This window comes from Microtus pennsylvanicus, chromosome 13 (assembly GCF_037038515.1).
Source record: "Microtus pennsylvanicus isolate mMicPen1 chromosome 13, mMicPen1.hap1, whole genome shotgun sequence".
NCBI lineage: Eukaryota > Metazoa > Chordata > Mammalia > Rodentia > Cricetidae > Microtus > Microtus pennsylvanicus.
In genome coordinates this window covers 9,529,098-9,551,958 of record NC_134591.1, presented here as the reverse complement: position 1 = coordinate 9,551,958, position 22,861 = coordinate 9,529,098, and the positions used below count along the sequence as shown (strand labels likewise).

The 22,861-nt window shown below is 40.7% G+C and overlaps 1 protein-coding gene across 6 annotated transcripts in view; it reads left to right on the top strand.

Moving 5' to 3' along the window:
- Cdk5rap2 (CDK5 regulatory subunit associated protein 2) overlaps window positions 1-22,861 on the top strand; it is a 210,880-nt gene that overhangs the window by 100,815 nt on the left and 87,204 nt on the right. For all 6 annotated transcript variants that reach the window (XM_075945801.1, XM_075945799.1, XM_075945800.1 and 3 more), the window contains one exon: window positions 4,533-4,703. In XM_075945801.1, coding sequence (XP_075801916.1) covers window positions 4,533-4,703 — 171 coding nt within the window. The remainder of the gene's footprint in view (window positions 1-4,532; window positions 4,704-22,861) is intronic.

The following is a 22,861-nucleotide window of genomic DNA, read 5'->3' as shown; positions in this document are numbered from 1 at the left end:
CGAGTGCTGGGATTAAAGACATGCACCACCATACCTCCATCATAAATTTTGAAGATAAAATAGATTAACTAAGACAATGCCTGGAACATGGTCTGGGTCATGGTAAGTGCTTGCCCCAATACCTTGTGGACCATTGACCCTAAATGTGGGATCATTCCAGTCCCTCCTTGTTGCATTGCCTACTTCTCAGTCACAGCTGCTTCTCTGACACTGGTGTGTGTATACACTGATCAGAAACAGCAACAGGATCCCAAGGGGAAATTTTAATAAAGTCTTGTTGTTGGACAGGTGAATCGTGCCTCTTCTGTAACAGCTTTCGGAAGGTAGATTGACTTTGCCCTGGTAGATATTCTGATGTGGAAGAATTGACTTTGTGCTTTGTTAAGTGCACACCTTGGATGATTCTTTTTTTTTAATTTTTAATTTCCTCTTTTATGCATATGAGTAATTTGCATGCTTGTATGTCTATCCATTACTGACATGGCTTGTGCCCACAGAGGCAGAAGAAGGCGTCAGCTCTCTCGGTGTTGGATTTGCAGATCCCTGTAAGATGCCATGTGGTGCTGAATAGTCAATCCCAGTCCTCTAGAGGTGCAGTTGGTGATTTTAACTCCTGCATCTTCTCTCTAGGCCCCTTGTCGATGATTCTTAAAAGAACAGCTTTTGCTTGAACTGCTATTGAAAGCATTGTTATTCATAACTAGCAAGAACAGCTTGCAAGTGGGAAAGAAGTATAGTTCTATACAGATATGGTTGGCCATCAAGAAGTTGCAAATTTAAACACTTATGAAGAAGCCTTTCCTATCAGGAAACATCTTTCCTATTTAGAAACATCTTGGAAACTAATATTGACAGGGATGGGAGGGAACAAAGCCTAAGGCTTTGTTGCTTTTTTTTGTTGTTGTTGTTGTTTGTTTGTTTGGTTGATGTCACTGCCTATTTGGAAGAATCCTCAAAATATACATACCCTTTGGCCTAGACATTCCTCTCAGGGTTTTTCCTGAAAAATCTAAAGCTAAAAGATACCCACAGCAATAAAAAGCAGTAAACTGTAATAACATATTTTGATGAGGCTCAGATACTTGGAGACCATATGCAATAAATTTTGTTGTATTTGTTAAAATTGCTAAATGAGAAGATTATGTAGGATTTTTGTTTTTGTTTTTTTGAGACAGGGTCTTGCTCTGCAGACCTACCTAACCTGAATTTTCTTTGAAGACTAGTCTGGCCAGGTTTGAGACATCATACCAGCTTTCCTTTTTTTTTTTTTTAAATTGTTCTTTTTATGTCTTTATTTAGTCGCTGTATGTTCTTTGTAAGTCATAGTATTGCAGAATAAATAAAAATGGGAAAAAGTTGAAACCAAAGTTAAAATAATGTAGAAGCTTATTGCAATTGGAGAAGGTCCAAAAGAAGCATTCACAACTCAAACGTGGCTTAAGTTGTTGGCAGAACTAGCTCATTGCTTATTATTCTGTTATTGTTGCTTTAGCATTACAGCTGGCTCTGTGTCTGGATTCTGCATTTGCACGTTTAACCAAGCTTGAGTGGAAAATTGTGTCTGTGTTGAACATGTAGAAACTTCTGGCCATTATTCTCTCATAATATTTAGTAACAGCTGTGTACAGCATTTGCAGTGTTCTCATTGGAGAATGTGGGTGTTTTCTATACAACTATTATACTGTTATAGGAAGGACTTGGGTGTTACTTTTGGTGTCCTTTGGGATTCTGGAACTAATTGCCCAGAGACATTAAGGGACAGTTTTGTTTATAGAATTAAAAACAAAGATCTGACCAAAAAAATCTTTAACACTACTACAGAATTGGATTTTGGTTTACTGTTTAGATTCCATGATCTTTGTGATCTTATTCTGGATTAAGGACCCAAGATAAAGATTGCCTTATCTTTTTCCCTTGTGGGGAGCCAGCATTTAATTTAAAAATATTTTTGTTTCTTCCCAATATTTGAGTCTCTGGTTTTGTGATTGTTTACAAAATGGTGATTATGTGTTTTCATTATATCTTATTTTATAGCTTAATATCCTTGTAAAAATATGCTTGTTTCTTCTTTTCTAGCTGTTTGTCCATACAGGAAAAATTAAACACAAAAATAACATAAGGAGTTCTATAGACACCTCAGAAGGCGTTTATTTCATGTTTCAGGTACAGCATCTTATCACAGTACAGATTTAGTCTTTCTGGAAGTCAGAAGTCTGAGACATGGCTCACCAGGTCCAGGTCGAGGCTGTTCTTATGGGCTGGATTCCTCTTAAAACTGTAGATTCTGTAGGCTGACTGATTTCTGCACCAGTGACCCCTTTCCGTCTTCAGTGCTATCCACGGTTGCTAGAGACATCTTTTGCCATCCCTTCCATCTCCAAGGGCCCTTGTACTTATTTTGGAGCTACCTTGATAACCCAGGATGACATATGCCCTTTAAAGTCATATGAGAAACAGCTTGATTTTATCTGTTAACATTTATTCATCTTTGCCATTTAGGGATTGGAGCAGGAACATCTCTGAGAAGCAATTATTCTGCCTAGCAGAGCAACCAAAAGTGTTTTTTGTTTGTTTGTTTTGCTTTTTGAAGTAGTATGAATTCACAGATTTCCTCACCCTTGCCATGCATGTGTGCATGTTGGGGATTGAACTCAAGGCTTTGTATGTACTAAGCTTCTTCCACTAAGTTATATCCTCAGCTTTAAATGTGGATTTTTGATGTATTTGAATTACTGCTCATCCTTACAAAGATTCTGTTTTCTCCCCTCAATAATGGGAAAGCGTATTCTGGTTGGTTCCCTTGGATGTGCTTATTGTTGTCTTTGGTCCCTTCCTTCCTCTTGAGTATGAATAGATGTCTGGAGTCATCTTGTATGCTCCTATCCCAAGTCTGCCATTAGTCATTCTTTCTTGTGAGGTGAGCTTCCTTAGTGCTCCATAGCGACCTGAAGCGCTGTTAAATAGAGAGCCATGGATCTGCCTTTCCAGAGGTCTGCAGCATTAGTGTCAGGATGTAGGTGATTCTGTTTTAGGTACTAATCTTTGGGACCACAGAAAAAACACATGTTTTTGGTGGGAAATGGTCGAGAACACAGTATGGATGGCAGCAAGACATTGATACTGGACCTTCTCAGTGGAAGGAAGGAAACCGCAAAGTGAAAGTGCATGTGGATAGCTCAGATTCAGGTTTACAGTGAGTCTAACTTTGTTTGTTTGCAGTTTTTTCTATTGTGTTGAAAGTCCTGGATCTAATGACATTAATAACTCTTCATTTAATAAATACACACTATGTATGTACATGCACTTTAGAATACCATTACTAGTATTATTATTTATGATATACTTACTTCAAGCAGTTTAATGTTGTGTTCCCCTTTGTCTGTGAAGATATACCTCAGTGAGGGCATTCTCATCAGTCCACTCTCAGGTTACTGAAACAGTTTCTATTTGCTCAACCTGTCAAAGTTAGGTAAAGTCAGACTCATTGTGACTTTGTTTGCTGTATTTTCAGTTTTAGGGGAACTTTAAAGGAGATAATTGTGTAAAATTTTAAATGGTCACATCTGTAAAACTCATTCTGTCTTTTCATTCTTTTTTTTTCCTATCCAGCTCTCCTCTGTCTTACAGGCAACCATTTAGTTTGTGTTATGGTGAAATATATGGCAGTATGTTTTCCTTCCTCATTTTTCCTGGCTCTCATTCCTCAACATCTACATTAATACATTCTGGAGATTACTCTGGGACATCTCCAGAGAGACTTCGTTGCTTTTTCTATGCAGCGTAAGTGTTCTGTGGTGAGATTACCCCGCAGTGTATTCCTCTTGGTGTACGCCTGGGTTCTTTGCAGTCATCGGCTTTTCCAGATAGTCAGTGTCACAGAATCAGCCTCATAATCACCTGCTGTAAGGTAGTAACAATCTTGTTTTGTATTGTTTTATTTTCCTGTCTTTTACAAAACTTCCTACCAAAATTATTTGTGTGTTTTTGCAAGTTCTTTATGACCACTGTGAAGGCCTTTCCTGGTTGATTACTTGTATTGTAGAGTCTCAGTGAGAAAAGTAAAAAAAGATTTTAGAATCTCAGGGACAAGGTAAAAAAATCTCCTGGAAGCCCCTGTTGTCCCTCTGTTTCGGTGTCCTCTCAGAGTGCTCCCTCAGGTGGATAAGCATGGAGGAAATAACCAGCAATCTATTATACTCACAGCTTGATTATATTGTTGTCTTTACTTGTAATTGTGTTTTTAAAAATATTTTTTTCTCTACTCTTTTCTCTTATTTTTTCTTTGTTTCAGGCTGTTTGGCTTTCTGGTTTTTCAGCATTATAAATAATACCGTGTGTATAAAGACTTTTTAAAATTTGTGATGTTCTGAAAATTGGTTTTTGTAGAACTCTAAACGAGAAAGAAGCCTGTATTTGTTAAATACAGTGATCAGCTTGTTCTCATCATAACTTGAGAAGTGAAGTCGGTAAGAGATTGTCACCTTGAACCCTTCAGCGAGTAAATTCCATTTTTCTTCTTTTTCTTTTGGTAGGACCTTAGAAATGAAGTTGAAAAACTAAGGAATGAAGTGAATGAGAGAGAGAAGATAGTGGAGAAGCATTGCAGGACTCTGCCTAGCGAAAGCAGTACAAAGCTCCACACTGCAGAGGAAGTGCTTGGGTGTCTAAAAGAAAGTGGAACTCAAAAAAATCTGTTGCTTCAGGTAGGATGCCATTTTTTTCCTTTCATATGTCAGTCACTTTTCAATGCAGTAGTTTATTCTAAACTCTTGCAAGGACTCTTTCTTTGAGACAGAGTCTCTTGTAACCCTGGCTAGTCTCAGACTCACTTTGAGGCTGGGGTGACTGTGAGCCTCTGACTGTCCTGTCCCCTCCTTTGGTGCACTAGGAGCCGAGGTGTATCCTACCACTGGTACCTTAACAGAGTTCACCACTGTCTGTGGTACTTAGAGCTTCCCTTATGTTTGTCATGTTCCTCTGCTGGTAGGAAGGGAAGTGCTTACCCAGGTCACATGATAAATCCAATACCCTAGCTGGATTTGCTCCTGTGCCCAAGGCTGCTCAGTCCGTTGCCCATTTCCTCTCCTGTTTAGTCTTGGAATTCCCTTCTTATTTGATCAATATACTGAATTTCTGAGATTCAACCCAGGTAACAGTGGTGGATTAAATCCAGGTATTTAATGTCACTACCTACTACTGATGCTTCATTGAAACCAGAGTGTAGAGGCGGGAAAGTGTATGTCCACAGGGCTGTGTAAAAGAACCGTACAAAAGAATCTGGGAGTTAACAAAATTTTTGATGTTAAATGTGTTTGGACGAGTGGGTCCTGCACAAGGTTCAGTTTCACCACTGTGGCACATAATAGAGAATAGCAAGCAAGAATCAAGCTGACTTAAGCTACAGCTCAAGAAAGACTCAGCAGACATAAGATGTGGCCAATGCCTTTGAAACAGATTTAACTGATATTTGAGGCAGGTCTAGGTGACCTTCCTCTCCAGCAAGAGATCTCTGGAGAATGTGAAGCAGAGGAGTGCTGACCTGGGGGCCACGGGAGGCCGGAGAGACTCACAGAGCGGAAATGGCAGTGGAGGGAGTCAGATGAGTGAAGTGTACAGACCCCAGCCAGGGAGACACCTCCTCGAGGAGGAAAGGGTGTAAGATTCTGGAAGCTGACGATTCTTACAGCTGGTTTTCACCTGTCCATCTCCTAGGAAGTCTACTTTGTTCTGACCATTTCCACACTCACTGAGTTTCTGAGCACTTTAATATTTAAAAGGTGAGTGGCCTAAGTTCATCAAAAGGGAGAAAATCTTGAAGAGGCAATTCAAAGGCTTAAGAGAATGAAGGTGCATAGAAATTGGGACAGGTGTCTCATGCCTATAATCCTAGCACTTGGAAGGCTGGGACAGGAGGGTCATGAGTGTGAGGACAGTCTGGGCTATAGAATGAGAGTTTATCTAAAGGGAATGGGGGAGAGTTTTTAGTAGAAATGCAACAATGAAAATTATATAGCTTTTTAGACCTACAAAAATCTGACAACAAAACCATATAAAATAGGGAGTAAGATCAGGATCCATGGGGATGACTCAGTGGGCATAAGTACTTGTCATAGAAGTCTCATGACCTGAGTTTGATTCCCAGGACCCACATAGAGGTGGAAGGAGAGAACTTACTCCATATAGCTGTTCTCTGACCTCCACGAGTGCTATGGCACACATGCTCAGACACACATACTCAAACACACACACACACAGAGAGAGAGAGAGAGAGAGAGAGAGAGAGAGAGAGAGAGAGAGAGAGAGAGAGAGAGAATGAGAGAGAGAATGAGAGAGAGAATGAGAGAGAGAATGAGAGAGAGAATGAGAGAGAGAATGAGAATAAAGATCAGAATCTAATACAAATAAAGGTATCTAGAAAAGAAGAATGGCCTATTAGAAATTCAGTATGATCGCTCACTTAAACCTTTTCAGCACTAGAGTTAGAAAGTTGAACATAAAAGTTGTGCAAGTCTTCCACAAAACATAATTAAACAAGAAGATAGGGAAAAGGTAAAGATAAGAAAATTAGAGGCATGGTTCAAGAGTTCCAAAATATGACTAACTGAAACTCCAGGAAGCAAAGCAGGCAAAGCAGGTCCAGGTATCAGGAGCCGTGTCCCAGAATGGAAGGACAGTTGTCCCTGCACAAGGGATAAAGGAAGACCCATAGGCTGAGGTGAGGCACTGTGATATTTCAGAGCTTGGTGATTAAGAAAGGATCTGAAAGGATCCAGAGAGGGGAGCAAGATCATGCAGCAAGAACTGGGACTCAGAGTGACATCAGAACTCCCAACAGCTGCTTTAAACACTGAAGATAGGGGGTGATGCTCTCAGACTTTAAGGAGAAATGATTTCCAAACTAGCATTCTGTCTTCAGCTAGTCTGTCGGCCAGTGAGAGCTAAGTAAGGTATTTTTTAGGTATGTGGTGTCTTAAGGTGTCTTGCATGCACTCTTCAGGAAGTTCTTGGCAGAAGAGCCATATAGACAATAGAATTAACACAGGAGAGATAAAGGATCCAGAAAATAGTGGTTTCCCCGGGATGTGCTGAAGGGAAGTCCAGAGTGACAGCTGAGCTAAGTGTAGAGTCCAGGTTGGGGTCTTGAGGGAGGGAGTCATCTGGGAAACTAGTGGAACTGATCTATTACTGATGTATTTGACCCTATTGGGAGGGATTTAATTTTTTCCTTAGAATTTGGAGAAAATTTGCAGTTTATAATAATTTTATGAACTAAATAGGCAAATAGAACAAATTAGTTACTAATTCCAAGAGTTCAGAGAACTGAATGTGACTTGACTAGCAGTGTGATCATGAATGCTGCACTGCTCAGTAGTGTTTGTGTGGCTATAATGTAATGCAAATATTGTTTCAACTAGTTATAATACAGTTGTTAGGGAAGGCCTTGAGGTGCAGATGATTTGTAAAAGAACTAAATCCCAATACTCCTGATTGGAGCCAGTTGGTAAAGTTGAAATGTAAGAAATCAAGAACCACAAGAGTGAGAATGTCATGGTCAAATCTGAAGGCAGAACAGAAGTTGCGCCTAAGGAATTGCAACTTGGCTTTGCCTGGGAGTGAGCCTTTGAGGTGAGACCTGTTCCCTTGTTAAGCTTTCCAGTGTAGTTTGGTGGTGAAAACATGAGAATAATGAAGCTGCAGTTGTGTCAACACAATCCTAGAGAGGCAGTGTTGGCCGATTTCTAGTTCTTCTCGTTATAGTTCAGTGGACTCTTACAGAGCATTGCCTGAAGGCGTAAGTCACAAACAATGCCACCCCAATTTGGGATTATGATTAATAGGGTGATATTTATTTAAAGGGGAAAAACTTACAGATCACTGTCCCAGGCAACAGCCCTCTACGCGACCAGGAGTCTAGTCGCTGGCGGAGCAGGAAGTGAAGAGAGAGAGAGGAGAGGGAAGTGGCTGCTTTTTTAAAGGGAGAGAGACCACGCCCCAATGGGCTGGTATCTCAGCGGCTATTGGCTGGAGGAGTGGGAGGACCTCCCGCAACACCTCCCCCTTCTGTTTAAATAAAAGAGTTCTAAACCTACTATGAAATTATATACAATAAGTACAAATATCCTATTCTAACTAGCTTAGGTCTTGTATAATAAATAACTTGGCCAAGTCATGAGAGAAAGTAACTATATTTATATAGTCTTCAACCCCATCAAAGATCTGAGAAGGGAAATAATGTTACCTGGGTAATTAGGAAGTTCAGTAAAACAACTTCCAAAACATGCAACAAATCACAGAGACAACTAGCTACCTAGGCAATCACCCAAAGTCACATTAGCAGCGTTGAAGCAACCAACTTTGGCTAAGGCCTAACATAACTGACGCACCATTTTCAAAGGCAAGCAGCTTTTCAAAACTATCTTACCCTGTCTTGGCAGGATAAGACAGCCCTGTTTTATCCATTAATGCACGCTCTGTATCTCTGTCAGTGGTTGAGGTATGGGCATTTCTTTGCCCCAAGGCCAGTTCTGCCAAAAAGAAAGGCTCCAGGTGGAGTGTCTTTGGTGCTCAACATTCTCTCGGGAATAGAGTGGTGTTGCCAGGAGCAATTGTGTCTCACTACCACAAAACTCTGAGTTAGATTAAAGGCCATTTTCTACAGCTCTTTGAAGAAGTTGAAGATTATCTATCTATACTGAGTATAATCTCTATATATCTAAAGAACCTGATTAGTCTAATTATAAATAACAAACTTAGATGACTATTAGTCTATATAATTCTCAATATCTATCTAACTTAAAGACTAAGAAAATAAACTACTGTGAAACAAATGAGGACAATGACCTCCAAATATAAGCAATGTACAAATATACATTGCAGTGGGTAAATATATATCAATACACAAACATTATATAAGTATCTTAATCAGAGGTGGAAATGTACACTGCAATATGGTAAATATATACAATATATATATCAATACAATATATGTCAATACATAAGAATGTTTTAAACAGAGGTAGAAACATGCATGCATACAATAGTCAATATAATTTAACTTTGTATCAATATACAAGAATCTATACCAATATATTTGTCTAACAACAGTAACTCACAATTACAAATCTATTATCCCATCATCCCTCTTTTTTTTTTTTTTCAAAATGATCCCTGAGCTTATAAAATTCCTCCCCCAACCCTCAATCGTATACTAATTATAATCAACCCCTAAATGATGTCCCTAAACCCAAGGGCAAACTTTACTGGGAGAGGGGACGTCGTCCTCTAAAATTACTTCCAGCTGTCATAGGGGCGACGTTCTTTCTGGGGGATCCTGTGAAAGTAAAATGATGGTTAAATTTCAAGATCAATGTCTTTTAAAATTGCCAATAGTCTCTGAGTATTTTGTGCAGGTCTGGCCAAAATGTTGTATAAGATGTGCACCATTTCAGCTAACCAAGTTGGAACTGTCTTGTGCAGCTGGTACCCAAAGCAGGTCTTGTTGTAGCGCTATCAGTATCATGACGTCATATCAACCAGGTGGAGTTGTTGTTATGGGGCCCCATCTTCTTCCTGGAAACTTCAAATGTCACTTCAGGAAAAATTCATTGTTCATTATGAAAAACTTAAGCATTAATCATATAGACATATATATATATATATATATTCAATGAAAGACATGATAGATATATTCAATGAAAAGTATGATAGATATGAAGAAAAGCAAAGATGTTTTCTAAACTCATATTTCTTTCTGTCCCATATCATGGCTCTTGACATGAGACAGAAACTCCAGAAACTCTGGGTTTTTCTCTTACTAACAGGCTTGGAATTGGAGAAGGACTGAGCCAGAGTCCAACTTCAAAACCAGCTTTATAAATTTAGAAATATGGTTTAATATTACTTACACAACCCTTTCAGCTTTCTTGATATTTCCTATTGGGCAGGTATTTTTCCATCTGTCAGTATCCAAATATCCAGGGTCCCTTGAATTTTTTAAAGATGAGTGTTTTCCTGTGGAGATAAGAACAGAACCCTGCCTCCATTCTATATGTTTTTCTTACCATCTGTATGAATATCATCATTGTAGATAAGTTGTCATTTCTCCTTTCCAAGAGGTTTCTCCTCTTCAAATCGAAACTTTATTAATTTTGATGGTATCCACAATTTTTCTTCTCCTGTGGAAACAAGAGCAAAACCCCTTCCCCAACGTAGCACATCTCCTGGCTTCCATTGAGAGGTCAGCACATCTTTGAAATAAATCGGTTGATTTAGTTCAGCAGACTTTTCCATTATCCAATGTCTCTCTGCTGCTGTCGTTCCTTTCTCATTAGCGTTAAGAAAATTCAAGGTTAATAAAGCATTATGTAATCTATTTCTGGGGGTATTTTCGGTCCCTTTCTGTTTGTTCAGCATATCCTTTATAGTACGATTTGATCTTTCTATAACTGCCTGACCTGTAGGATTATTTGGTATACCTGTAATGTGTTTTATATTATAATAATCAAAAAAGCGTTTCATTTTCTTAGATACATATGCTGGACCATTATCTGTCTTTATTTGTGCAGGTATACCCATGATGGCCATAACTTCCAATAAATGTGTGATTACTGAATCAGCCTTTTCTGAGCTCAGGGCAGTAGCCCATTGAAAACCTGAATACGTGTCTATGGTATGGTGTACATATTTTAATTTACCAAATTCCATAAAGTGGAACACATCCATCTGCCAGATTTCATTTCTCTTAGTACCCTTTGGGTTACTCCCTGCAGGCAACGGTGTTTGATTATAGAAAGAACAAGTAGGACATCTCTTTATAATGTCCTTAGCTTGTTGCCAAGTAATGAAAAATTCTTTCTTTAGGCCTTTACTATTGACATGATGCTTCTTATGAAATTCTGAGGCCTGCAACACACTTCCAATCAATAATTGATCAATCTCAGCATTGCCTTGGGCTAGAGGACCAGGCAGACCTGTATGGGACCGGATGTGTGTTATGTACATCGGACAAAGCCTGTTCCTGATTATGTCTTGTACCTGGATAAACAATGAAGTCAACTCTGTGTCATCTGGTATAAATTCAGCTGTCTCAATATGCAAGATAACTCTTTCTGCATATTGTGAATCTGTAACTATATTAAGAGGTTCTTTAAAATCCCTTAGCACCATAAGAATGGCATATAATTCTGCCTTCTGGACAGAATTATAAGGGCTTTGTTCCACCTTACTCAATTCATCTGACTTGTAACCTGCTTTCCCTGATTTATTTGCATCAGTATAGAAAGTACGGGCTCCAGTTATTGGAGCATCACGTACAATTCTAGGAAGAATCCAAGAAGTTCTTTTTATGAGATTAAGTCTACCACTTTTGGGATAGTTGCTATTAATTTCTCCCAAAAAATTAGCACAAGCTCTTTGCCACGGTTCATTGTCTTCCCATAACTTTTTTATTTCTTCTGTAGTAAAAGGCACTATAATTTCTGCTGGGTCTATACCTGCTAGTTGACGAAGTCTCAGCTTACCTTTTATAATTAATTCAGAGACTTTTTCCACATAAGTTTTTAATTTTTTACTTGGTTTATTAGGTATAAATATCCACTCTAAAATAATATCTTCCCTCTGCATTAGAATCCCTGTAGGAGAAATTCTGGAAGGCAATATGACTAGGATGCAGCTAAGATTTGGGTTCACCCTATCCACATGTGCCTCCTGTAATTTTTCCTCAATCATTGTTAGTTCCTTTTCTGCTTCAGCTGTCAGTTTTCTTGGACTATTCAAATCTTTATCACCATCTAAGGTTTTGTTTAAATGGACTATTAGATCAGGTGTTATCCCAACAGCTGGTCGTAGACTGGAAATGTCTCCTAACAATCTTTGGAAGTCATTAAGAGTCTTTAAGCGGTCTCTCCTAATTTGTGCCTTTTGCGTTTTAATTTTCTCTAACCCTATTCTGTAACCCAGGTAATTAATAGAATTTCCTCTTTGAATCTTTTCAGGGGCAATTTGTAATCCCCACCTAGGCAAGACTTTCTTTACTTCTTCAAACATCCTTTCTAAAGTATCTTTATTTGAATCAGATAACAAGATGTCATCCATGTAATGATAAATAATGGACTTGGGGAATTGTTTACGAATTATTTCCAATGGCTTACTTACAAAATATTGGCACAGTGTAGGACTATTGAGCATACCCTGTGGGAGGACAGTCCATTGATATCTCTTATTGGGCTGAGAATTATTATAAGTAGGCACTGTGAAGGCAAATTTTTCTCTATCCTTTTCTTGTAACGGTATAGTGAAAAAACAATCTTTCAAATCAATAACTATAAGAGGCCATCCTTTTGGTAACAGAGAAGGCAAAGGAATTCCAGACTGTAGTGGGCCCATAGGTTGAATTACTTTGTTGACAGCTCTTAGATCTGTCACCATTCTCCATTTACCAGATTTCTTTTTTACAACAAACACAGGAGAATTCCAAGGGCTGGTTGATTCTTCAATATGGTGAGCATCTAGTTGCTCTTGCACCAGCTGTTTCAATGCCTGTAGTTTATCTTCAGCTAGAGGCCACTGTTTGATCCATATTGGCTTCTCAGTTAGCCATTTTAAAGGTAGGGCTGTTGGTACCTCTAAAGGTTTGGTATTTGCTGTATGTTCTTGTACAGCCTGAATGGCTGGTGACCTTTTTCCATAATACCTCATCATATCCTTCCCAGAATTATGAATTCCTGGAAATACAGGAATGTTAATCTGGGTATTCCATTGCTGTAGCAGGTCACGGCCCCATAAATTTATGGCAATATTGGCTATATATGGCCTTAGTCTTCCTATTTGCCCTTCGGGCCCTATGCATTCAACCCATCTTGTGCTTTGTTTTACACGAGATAGGGTTCCAATTCCTAGGAACTGAACATCTACCTCTTGAAGAGGCCAATTCGGATGCCAAGATTCTGGGGTAATGATACTTACATCCGCACCTGTGTCTAATAAGCCTTCAATAAAAGTGCCATTTATACAGACTCTTAGCTTTGGTCTTTGATCATTAATAGAAGTCTGCCAAAATATACGTTTACTCTGTCCTACTGGGTTTTTTGACTCATCCTCCACACGTAATTCATCATTTAGACCAGTATTACTTTTTACAGCAGAAATTGGAGCTTTTAATTTTCTTGGTGAGGCACGTTCTCCACTGTGACTGGGAATGACTGGGCCACTGTTGGCTTGGGGGCCTGCGAGAGGCCCCCCATGGAGTTTCCCGATGATATCGGATTGCCCCGTCTATCTGTTGTTGACCTACATTCGTTGGACCAATGCCTGCCTTTACCACATCTCCTACATATACCTGAAGGCCGAGGTCTCCTATTTTTGTCATTTCCAGAAGAGATATTATTCCTAGAAATTCTTTGCCTGCAATCCCTTTGTAAATGTCCTAATTTACCACAATTAAAACACCTGGCAGTTTGATGTCTCCTCATTGCTTTGGAAATCACTTCTCCTACCCAAGATTCATCATTATAGCTAAACGTCTCAACATTCATCGTATGCTGAATCCATTCATCCATAGGTGCTGATCTAGACTTTAAAGGCCCAATTATCTTTTTGCATTCTATGTTTGCATTCTCAAAAGCTAGAGATTCAAGAAGTATTCGTCTAGATTCTGGGTCTGTTACCCCTATGTCCAGAGCCTTAATCAATCTTTGCAAAAAGTCAATAAAGGGTTCTCTCTGTCCCTGCCTAATTCTGGTATATGATTCAACCCTTTTTGCTGGATCTTGTATCCTATTCAAAGCATTTAAAGCTGCTTGGTGACATAGACACAGTACTTCATCGTCATAAAGAGCTTGGACCTGTGGATCAGCATATTCTCCTGCACCAAGAATTTGATCTTGGGAAACCTCAATACCTTTTGCTCTTCCTTGCTGTTCCATATGTTTGGATTCTTCTCTGAAATAAATTCCAAACATCAAGGAAGGTCCCTTATCTAAAACTGCAGACACTAACTGATGGAAATCATGGGGGATAGCTCTAGCATTAGAAGCCCAAGTCTTTATCATTTCCTTTACATATGCATTGTGCAAGCCAAAATTAACAACAGCTTGCTTAATTTCTTTCAGATCATTCATTGCTATTGGTGTCCATCTAGCTTCTCTGACTCCCTTTGAGCCTTTAGAAGTTGACGCTTTGTCAGAATCAAGTATAGGGTATGTCGCTAGAACCCTGGGTAAGCCAGTTCTAATAGCTGGTGGAGGCATTGTATCCTGTCCTTGTGCCTCCTTACTCTGTTCACCAGCTGCAATAATTTCTCCAATCTTTTCAAATCTTTTTATCATTGTCTCTCTTAAATCCTGAATCTCTTGACCTGTATATATTTCCAGTGATTTCACTGAGGTATCAATTTTTTGGTCCCCATTCTGCACCTGTGATTCCAAAGCTTTAATTTTTTCCTTCAAAGATAACATGTCCTCCTTAGACTTTTCTTGTATATCATGTAGATTCCCATCTTGGAGGTACATTCTGTCTGTTACCTTATCAAAACTTTGTGATAAACTCTGAAGGTCAAATTCAATAGCCTGAACCCTTTCAGGTAACTTTCTAATACCCTTGGATATGGAATCAATTTTGTCTGTCATAGTATCCACTTGTTCAGATAACCTCTTATTTTCAATAATTTTAATCCTGTCAATTAGTTGTTCATTATTAGTTCGTAAAGATTCTATCATTCTTAGGAGTGCCATATTCTTCCTTAATGATAGAATATGGAAAAGAAAACTGAAGCCTAGTAACAAGCAAATTAAGGTATTCCCATAATCATATAGACCTTGTATGATGTAATTCATTGTATTAGTAAATACAAAATTACTAATCCATTGTATTAGTGAAAACAAAGCAGTAAAATTTGCATTAGAAACGAAAATTGCCATATTACCTATTGTCCAGCAGGTGGCGCTGTTGCAGAATCGCGATGAAAACATGGTCCTGTTTCAGTGCCTTAGTAGATGTTAAAAACTGGAAAACGCAAGTTTCTCAACAAAGTAAATGTAATTAAATCAATTCCAGAGACGGAACCATAAACCCAGAATCCAGGGGTAGAGAAGAGCAATCTGGAAGCTGCTTATGCCTCCACGTGACAGAGTCACCCTGAGGGGTTGCAGCTTTCAGCAACCGCGTGCTCTGGTTCGCGCCACTTTAAGAGCTGTGCTTGCAAGAGAGATTTAAAAACAATTCAGAAAAGAGCAAACCACGGGAGGCCAAGGCCGCCGCTGCAAGGCACAGGCAGCGGCTGAGGAAGCAAGGGCTCCCGCCAAGCCGAACTTGCGGCCACCAAGCCGAACTTGTGGCCGCCAAGCCGAACTTCCGGCTGCCAAGCCGAACTCGCGGCTGCGAGCCGGGAGAGGTTCTAAAACCAAACGTTGGGTGCCAAATGAAGGCGTAAGTCACAAACAATGCCACCCCAATTTGGGATTATGATTAATAGGGTGATATTTATTTAAAGGGGAAAAACTTACAGATCACTGTCCCAGGCAACAGCCCTCTACGCGACCAGGAGTCTAGTCGCTGGCGGAGCAGGAAGTGAAGAGAGAGAGAGGAGAGGGAAGTGGCTGCTTTTTTAAAGGGAGAGAGACCACGCCCCAATGGGCTGGTATCTCAGCGGCTATTGGCTGGAGGAGTGGGAGGACCTCCCGCAACAATTGCCCATTTCTTTCTTTGTGGGTAGAGAATTCTTTCTAAATGATTGGCATGTTAAATTAATTCTGTTCCCTGCTCAGGAGGTAGATGTGGATCTTATCCCTTGCTTTCCTTCAAAGAGTGAACAAAACCCTGGCTTAGGAATCACCAGGTTGGGAATAGATATTGTACTTGAACTTGGCCAGAGACCAGAGATGCAGTCTCCTATGCCTGTTATATTATTGGATTCAGGCTTCTAAGGGGCCAGGGATGGGAACTGCACTGTGTGTCATAGAGAAAGAGCCTCATGTATGAGCACACCTTAATGCTTATTTGGAGTCCCAGCCTTTTTTAGCCTTGTGTATGTCAGTGGTTTTGTGTTTATAGTTTTAGAGGAGACTAAGACTTTGTTGGATGTAAATATGTAAGCTCTCTAATGACGTGGCATGTTGACTGGGTAAGAAATGGACCCAGGGGACATGAAATAAACAGGGTAAACCTAGGGATGGTGTCAGCTCATTGGAGCAGAGTACCATATCCACAAAAGGACAGTCACTGTGGCTAGTAAAGGCAGTTCATGGACAGCCACCATCCTCGGTCACCTTGCTGGTATGCTGCTTGCTCTCACCCAGTAGTGGTATGCAGATGATGTTGCAGCACAGCTGTGTAGTTGTCTAATGTTTGGGGATGATGGAATTATTTAGGGGACATATGAATTTTGTGGCAAAATAAGATATCTTCCCTTAAAGAGTTTAAGAACTATACACACATACATATTTGTGTGTGTATATATATATATATATATATATATATATATATGTATGTATGGTGTGTGTGTGTATGTGTGTGTGTGTGTGTATTGGATAAAAACTTTGTTATGATTAGTTTCATTTCCTTAGAAATCCAATGGAAAAGATTTGGAAGTAATAAAGCAGAACTGTTTGTTATTTAATGACTTCAGAGGAGCTCAAGTTTGGGAACGATGACTTAGTAACAGAAAAGTGTTCTCAGCAGTTACCAGGCAACAAACTCATCTTCTCTAAGGCAAGCTTGACTGAATTTGGGCGTCCACATGTGAATGTATTCATGTTACTTTCTGAAACTTATCTGATGACTCCTTTGATAGCGCCGTCTTACTGATAATTTAGTTTATAATGGGTGGGGTGGGGAGGCTTTGTTTAGCCATTCTGCAAATTATTATCCTTGTCTGGTCATTCTGGTTTGTTATGCACCTGATATCAAGAATTTCTAGCTTTTCTTGGAGAGGAATCGTGTATCTGCTCCATTAAGGATCCTTTCTTGAGAAATGTTGGATTCTAAGCAGTAGGGAAGTTGTCCTGATGAAATGTCCAGATGAGGCTCTTCCTCATCTGGGCCCCATTGTTGGTCTGTTCTCCTTTGCTCTTAACAAAGTAGTGCTTGCCAATGCCTGAAAGCACACAGTTGATGCTCTGTGTGCCTTCGTTTATGTCTGCCCATCTAAGCCCTGAGTATCCCTGCAAACACCTGTCTAGGCTAACCTTTCTTGATCCCACAGCATTGTACTGGCCCCTCTTTTGTAGCATACTCTCTTCCTCTAGTTGTTGTCCTTGGCTCTACCTCTCTGCTTCTCCTACCCTGCACCAGGTGAAGCACCATTGGCTGGGGTGAGAGTAGGTACTTATCTCTGAATCTAGTGCTCAACCCTATACTTGGCTCTGGAAATGTGAGTTTAGTGATTACATGAATGAATTATATGAATGAATATGGCAACCTGACCCACAAAAGAAGAGGTGTTAAGTATAGGACAAGTCCTTTAAACCTTTTTAAAAATTAGGCAAATTAGTTCCCTGATGAATGGTTGATTGTTTCTTGTGGTTTTGTGAAAGGTGTTTTTCAAAATAATTAACAAACTGGACAGCATGGGCATCAGCCACTGGACAGATGTAGGCACTTAGACTGGTGTAGAGCTGGAGGCTGCCCTGGACCATACCATCCTGTAGTTATTCTATTGTGGAGTGGACATTTAAGGACCCACGGCAGGAACCAAAGTGGCTATAGAGGTTACATTGGATGGTTTGGCCAGGATTTGTTTTTTAGTAGGCACAGAAGTATTTTTGCAACCAGTGCCTTCATGGTGCTTCAGTGGCAGACCAGTCCTGGGCCTGGCTGGATGAGCAATGATCCTCCCATTGGCTCTGACAGTTCGTGTTTTGGCACCTGGAGGTCCTCGTGAGAATGTCAGCCTGGGTGAGAGGAGTCCCTGGGCTGACTGGGAATCTGGAGCCTGGAGCTTTCTCCTGTTTCTGTCATTCCACTTAAGACAAGTGCAAGAACTAAGTCTCAGCCAACGTTTGGCGTTTTGATTTGGACCAAACTTAGTGGAACTGTTGAGGTGTACACAGCCTGTAGTAAGCTAGCTGTTTTGAAACTAGACGGTTTAGGTCAGGTAGTTTTCTGGTTAGTTTTATGTCAACTTGATACAAGTCAGAGTCATCTAAAAGAGCAAAGCCTCAATTGAGAAAATGCCCCCATAAGATCCCGCTGTAGGATGTTTTCTTGATTAGTGATTGATGGGGTAGTGCTCCGTCCATTGTGGGTGGTGCTGTATCTGTGTTGCTGCTTCTAGGTTCTAGATGAAAGCAGGCTGAACGAGCCTTGGAGAACAAGCCAGTAAACAGCATCCCTTGATGGCCTCTGCTTCCAAGTTCCTGCCCTGTTTAAATTTCTGTCCTGGCTTCCTTCAGTGATGAACTATAATGTGGAAGTGTAGCCAAAGAAACACTGTCCTCCCCAACTTGCTTTTGGTCATTAGGTGTCATTTCAACAATAGAAACCCCAAGATAGGTACTTTAGAGGGATACATTTCTGTGGATTTATAGGATCTAGTTATTAAACTTTGCTGCTATAATGTCTTAGTTTTATTTAGTTAATTGAACAAAATGTTTATAATCGTGTAAAGCTGGTTGAATATTTTAATATTTATTACATTTATTTATTTTGTGCTGCGACGTATCTGTCCCTCATATAACCATGGGTACCTAGACATTGCATGGGCATTTGGTAGTATCCACATCTTAGCAATTTTTAAACTATTCTTCAAAAATGCTGAAGTATTTGGCAAAGGTTTTAATCTGTTGTACAGGCCTTATTGCAGATTGCAGACAAAGAATTGTAAATTTCTGGTGTCAATTCAGGAACTCCCAGCTGTTGCAGTCATACTGTCTTTGTTCTGTTCCAGTGGTTCTCATCCTTTTATACAGTCCCTCATGATGTGACCCCCAGCCACAAAATGATTTTCATTGCTACTTCATAGCTACAATTTTGGTATTGTTATGAATCGTGATGTAAATACCTGTGTACAACATTTCCGATGGTCCTAGACGACCCCTGATAAAGAGTTCGGTTGAGAATCACTGCTCTATTCCCTCAAGAAACGTTTGCTTTTCAAATGGTTGTTCTTTCTGCGTAGAAAATGTGGATTTCTTTTGCTGTACCCTTGGCCATTTGTGTTGATTTAGGATTTATCTTCTGCCCATTTTTACAAAGAGCTCAAGGCTGTGATGTTGCTTCTGTTCCTGCTGAGCATTGTGTGGTCCTGAGAATTAATGCTTGGGTGCCGAGGGAGCTGACGGAGAGTATGTGCAGCTCCCTGCTATATGTTGCCTGTCACAGCTGTGCTTTCCAACTTGGCTGTGATGTGGTTTGGAGATGCGGCTGCGTTTTGTGAGTGTTGAAATAAATGCCTTTGTTGCAGTGTTGTGGCACAGCTGATGAAATAGGCCCCATCCATCTACCAGGTCACCAAATTCCCTGATTAGCGGAAGTGATGCGTTAAGCCTTCTCTTTACTGGTTTGCTGTCTCTTCAGATTGTTATCTGCACTGTACACATTTCCTTCAAGGCCTTAAGGAACAGGTGGCAGAGCAGAAACTGCCCCCTGCCCTTGTTGGGTACAGAATGTCAGTCATATTACTTACGATCTCTGGCCTTTGACAAGTCACCAGATCTCTTTGAAATGTCACAGATTCTAATCTGTCCTTCTGAGTGGATAAAGACTAATGGAGACACACTCATAGGTTTCCTCTAGTTTGCATGCTCCAGAAGCTAGTGTAGTCTTGAGTTCAGTGGCCATGAGGAACAACTTTGGGGACAGCTTGGAGGTTCTCACAAACACTTGATGGGATGCTCTGGAGAAATGGAGAGAGTGCCATGGACTTTAAAGACAAAGATCTTGGACTTTGGCCTCTGTCTTTGACTTAATGTAAACCTGGTCACTCCTAAATGGTTGTGTGATGTCTCCCTCTAAATCTTAGAATACCCAAGAGAGAATTGTGCTGGTTGAGCACAGCCCCAGAGCCTTGCTCACAAAGGAGCAGTGTTGGCCTGTGCACTGCTGCTGTGTCTAAGGGACATTCTGGTGAGGCAGGAGAATAGTGGTGAACAGGGCGATCACCCCTAAGGCTACGGAGGATGCCATGCAGAGCCACACATGGAGATGTGTGCCAAGTTTAGAGATGCTGGTGGAGAGGGTTGGTGGCACCTGCTCAGCAGGTGGTTCTTATTGCCCACCAACCCTAGGCAGCCTAGCTCTCTTCTATGCCAAGTAGATCTACTGGCTGTCAGCTCTGCTGAGGGTGCCAAATGACTTCATTCTAATGGGGCATGAGTCAGCGCAGGGGAATAGGTGATTGATGAAATGGGACGCAAATGGCTCTGACGAGTTCATTTATTTAACATGGGTGAGCAATTTGCTTCTAGGAAGACGTTGACTCACTCTGACTTCCATTATGCAAAATATCCACAGGAATCTCTGCTCTTAAGATTCATATCAGTCCCTGTGTTCCCCTCTTACCTATTTAATCATCAGTTCAGCGAGTGTTTATGGCAGGATTTGATTTGTGCCAGACACCAGACCTGGTTTGGGATAACGGCTATATGCTTTGCTTAGCCTGAACAGGTGGTTGGCACAAAAGCTCTGGGTAAAGGTGGGTGGGTGCTTCCAGGCCAGAGGAGAGTATCTTTCTCTGCTAGAGAGGGATTCCTCTAAGATTGGGTTTGAGAAGGTCCTACGAAATGTGGAGAGTGTTACTGGGGAGTGGTAAACAACATCTCACCACCTCTGGGCTCTCTAAGGTTCTTTGAGACTTGGAGAGGGATTTCAGAGATCCCTGAGAGGAAAGACAGGAGAAAGGAATGAAGACAGGTGTTAAGGAGTGTGGTGGCCTGAAAACTCTGGCAAAGAGCTGCCAAAAAGAAGAGGAGAGGAGAACTGGCTGGGCATCTGGGCCTTGGCCTGACAGTTCTCTTCACTGTGGTTCAGAGCCTGGCCTACTGAGATTCTCTGTCCACTAGAAGCTCACATTTACTACTTTACTTCCTAGCCCTTTTTGATTAACTTTGACATCACATGCAAACACATATCCTGACTTTACCGATTATTAGTTAAGTGAACTCAAGTTACAACTGAACAATGGGAAGATTGATATAGTGTCCAGGGCTTCTATAAAGTACCTAGCACAGCACCAGAGCATTGGGTTGGGACATAGAGCTGATACCAGGCGTCCACTCCATCCCAGGTGCCATGCATTGATTAATTCATTTAATCTTTTTAACCTCGTAAGGTAGGCGTGGGTGTGCTGAGGAGCAGAGACTTGGAGCCCATGCCCTACCTCATGATCCTGATGTTGGGCTTGATCACCATCCTTGTGTCTTGATGTCTAGAGTTGGGGAAAGGTATCCCCTTTACACCTAGGTTGTGTTCATAGTCATTGAGAGACTACCTGGAGAACATTTGGCATAACAAGCTCATACAGTCAGCACAGCTGGTAAAGGGGCAGCAGAAATGTTATGCTGTGAGACAGGATACAACAAGAACACTGAGGACTTGGTGGCTTTCTTTATCTTGATGTCCTCTCAGGTGCTTATGTGCAGCTGAGAGTTGAGAGAACCCCACGGGGCACTGTTGTGTGCAGAAGCATTTAGGAGTCCATGGGCCTAGTCTGTAGTGTGATTTACAGAAATGCTGGATATCTAGCTGGGTTACTAGCATCTCAGGCCTAGCCTGTTGGTTTATTGTTTCAATCTCGAGTGCACAGCCCTGGGCTGAAGATCTGCCTGGCCGGGAAGGACAGCACTGTTTTCCTGAGTCAGGGTGCTTAGCCTTTTTTTTTTATTTTCTTACTGCATTCGTTTGCAGTCCAGCTGAAGTCAAAGACTCATGCCCTAGAAAAAAAATGTTTAAATGCACAAAATTTATAGATGCATCAGTTGTGATATAAACCAATATTTTGAGATTCAGTTTTCAAAGTATAAAAAGTTTGCTCTAGAAATGATATTTGTAATGTATTTAAATAACAAAAATTTAGTGATGAGTATAGTGACCACAGTAGCTTTGAAATAGAAGAATAAATGTTCTGAAATATCTTTGACACTTAGAAAATAACCTATTTTAGCTGGCAGAGTCATAGAGCTAGCCCTGTGCTTATGTTGTTTGTGGCAACTACAATAGAAGTGAATGGCGCTTCCAGTTAGAGGCTAGTGAACAGAGGATGAAGATACACAGGGTTTCTGGTCACATTTGTGTATCCCCTATATGTGTTGGTAAGGTTGAGAAGAATGTCTGTGAATAGCAGCGGCCACTTTTTTTATTATTGTTTTTGGGTTAATTTGAAGTTCATAAAAACGTCCTAAGAATAAATGCATTTACCTTTTCTGCGTGATCTGAAAGTTGCACCATGACGCCCTTGTCACCTCTGAGTCCTGTAAGCAGGCATTAACCAACAGCAGGAAATGCGCATAGACTGCACTGCCTTCTAATTCTCAGGCTTATTCACAGTTCTTCAGCGGCCTCAGGAATGCTTTGCACAAAGGGTCCGATTTAGGATCCCGTCTTGAGATTTCCAGTCTTGATTTTTTAGTCTCATGGCTTTGCTCCTTTGAAGTATGCAGATCAGTTCTGTGTTCATGTGGAACTGTATGCTTAATGTTTGGTGATTTGATTTAGTTGGTGCACCTTTGGTGGGTGTGTCAATGTTGTGGGATATTTGATCGTACTGTGAAACTCTGAGACTGTGTTAACAATGTCAACCTTGGATCAGGGGGTGGAGCCACTGAGTAGCTGACAGGAATTAGTCATAGAGAGTATGGAGGAGCTAGGAATATGGATAGAGAGAGGCACACATGAAGGAGTAGGAAGGGACTTGGAGATTTGCAGGCTCTTT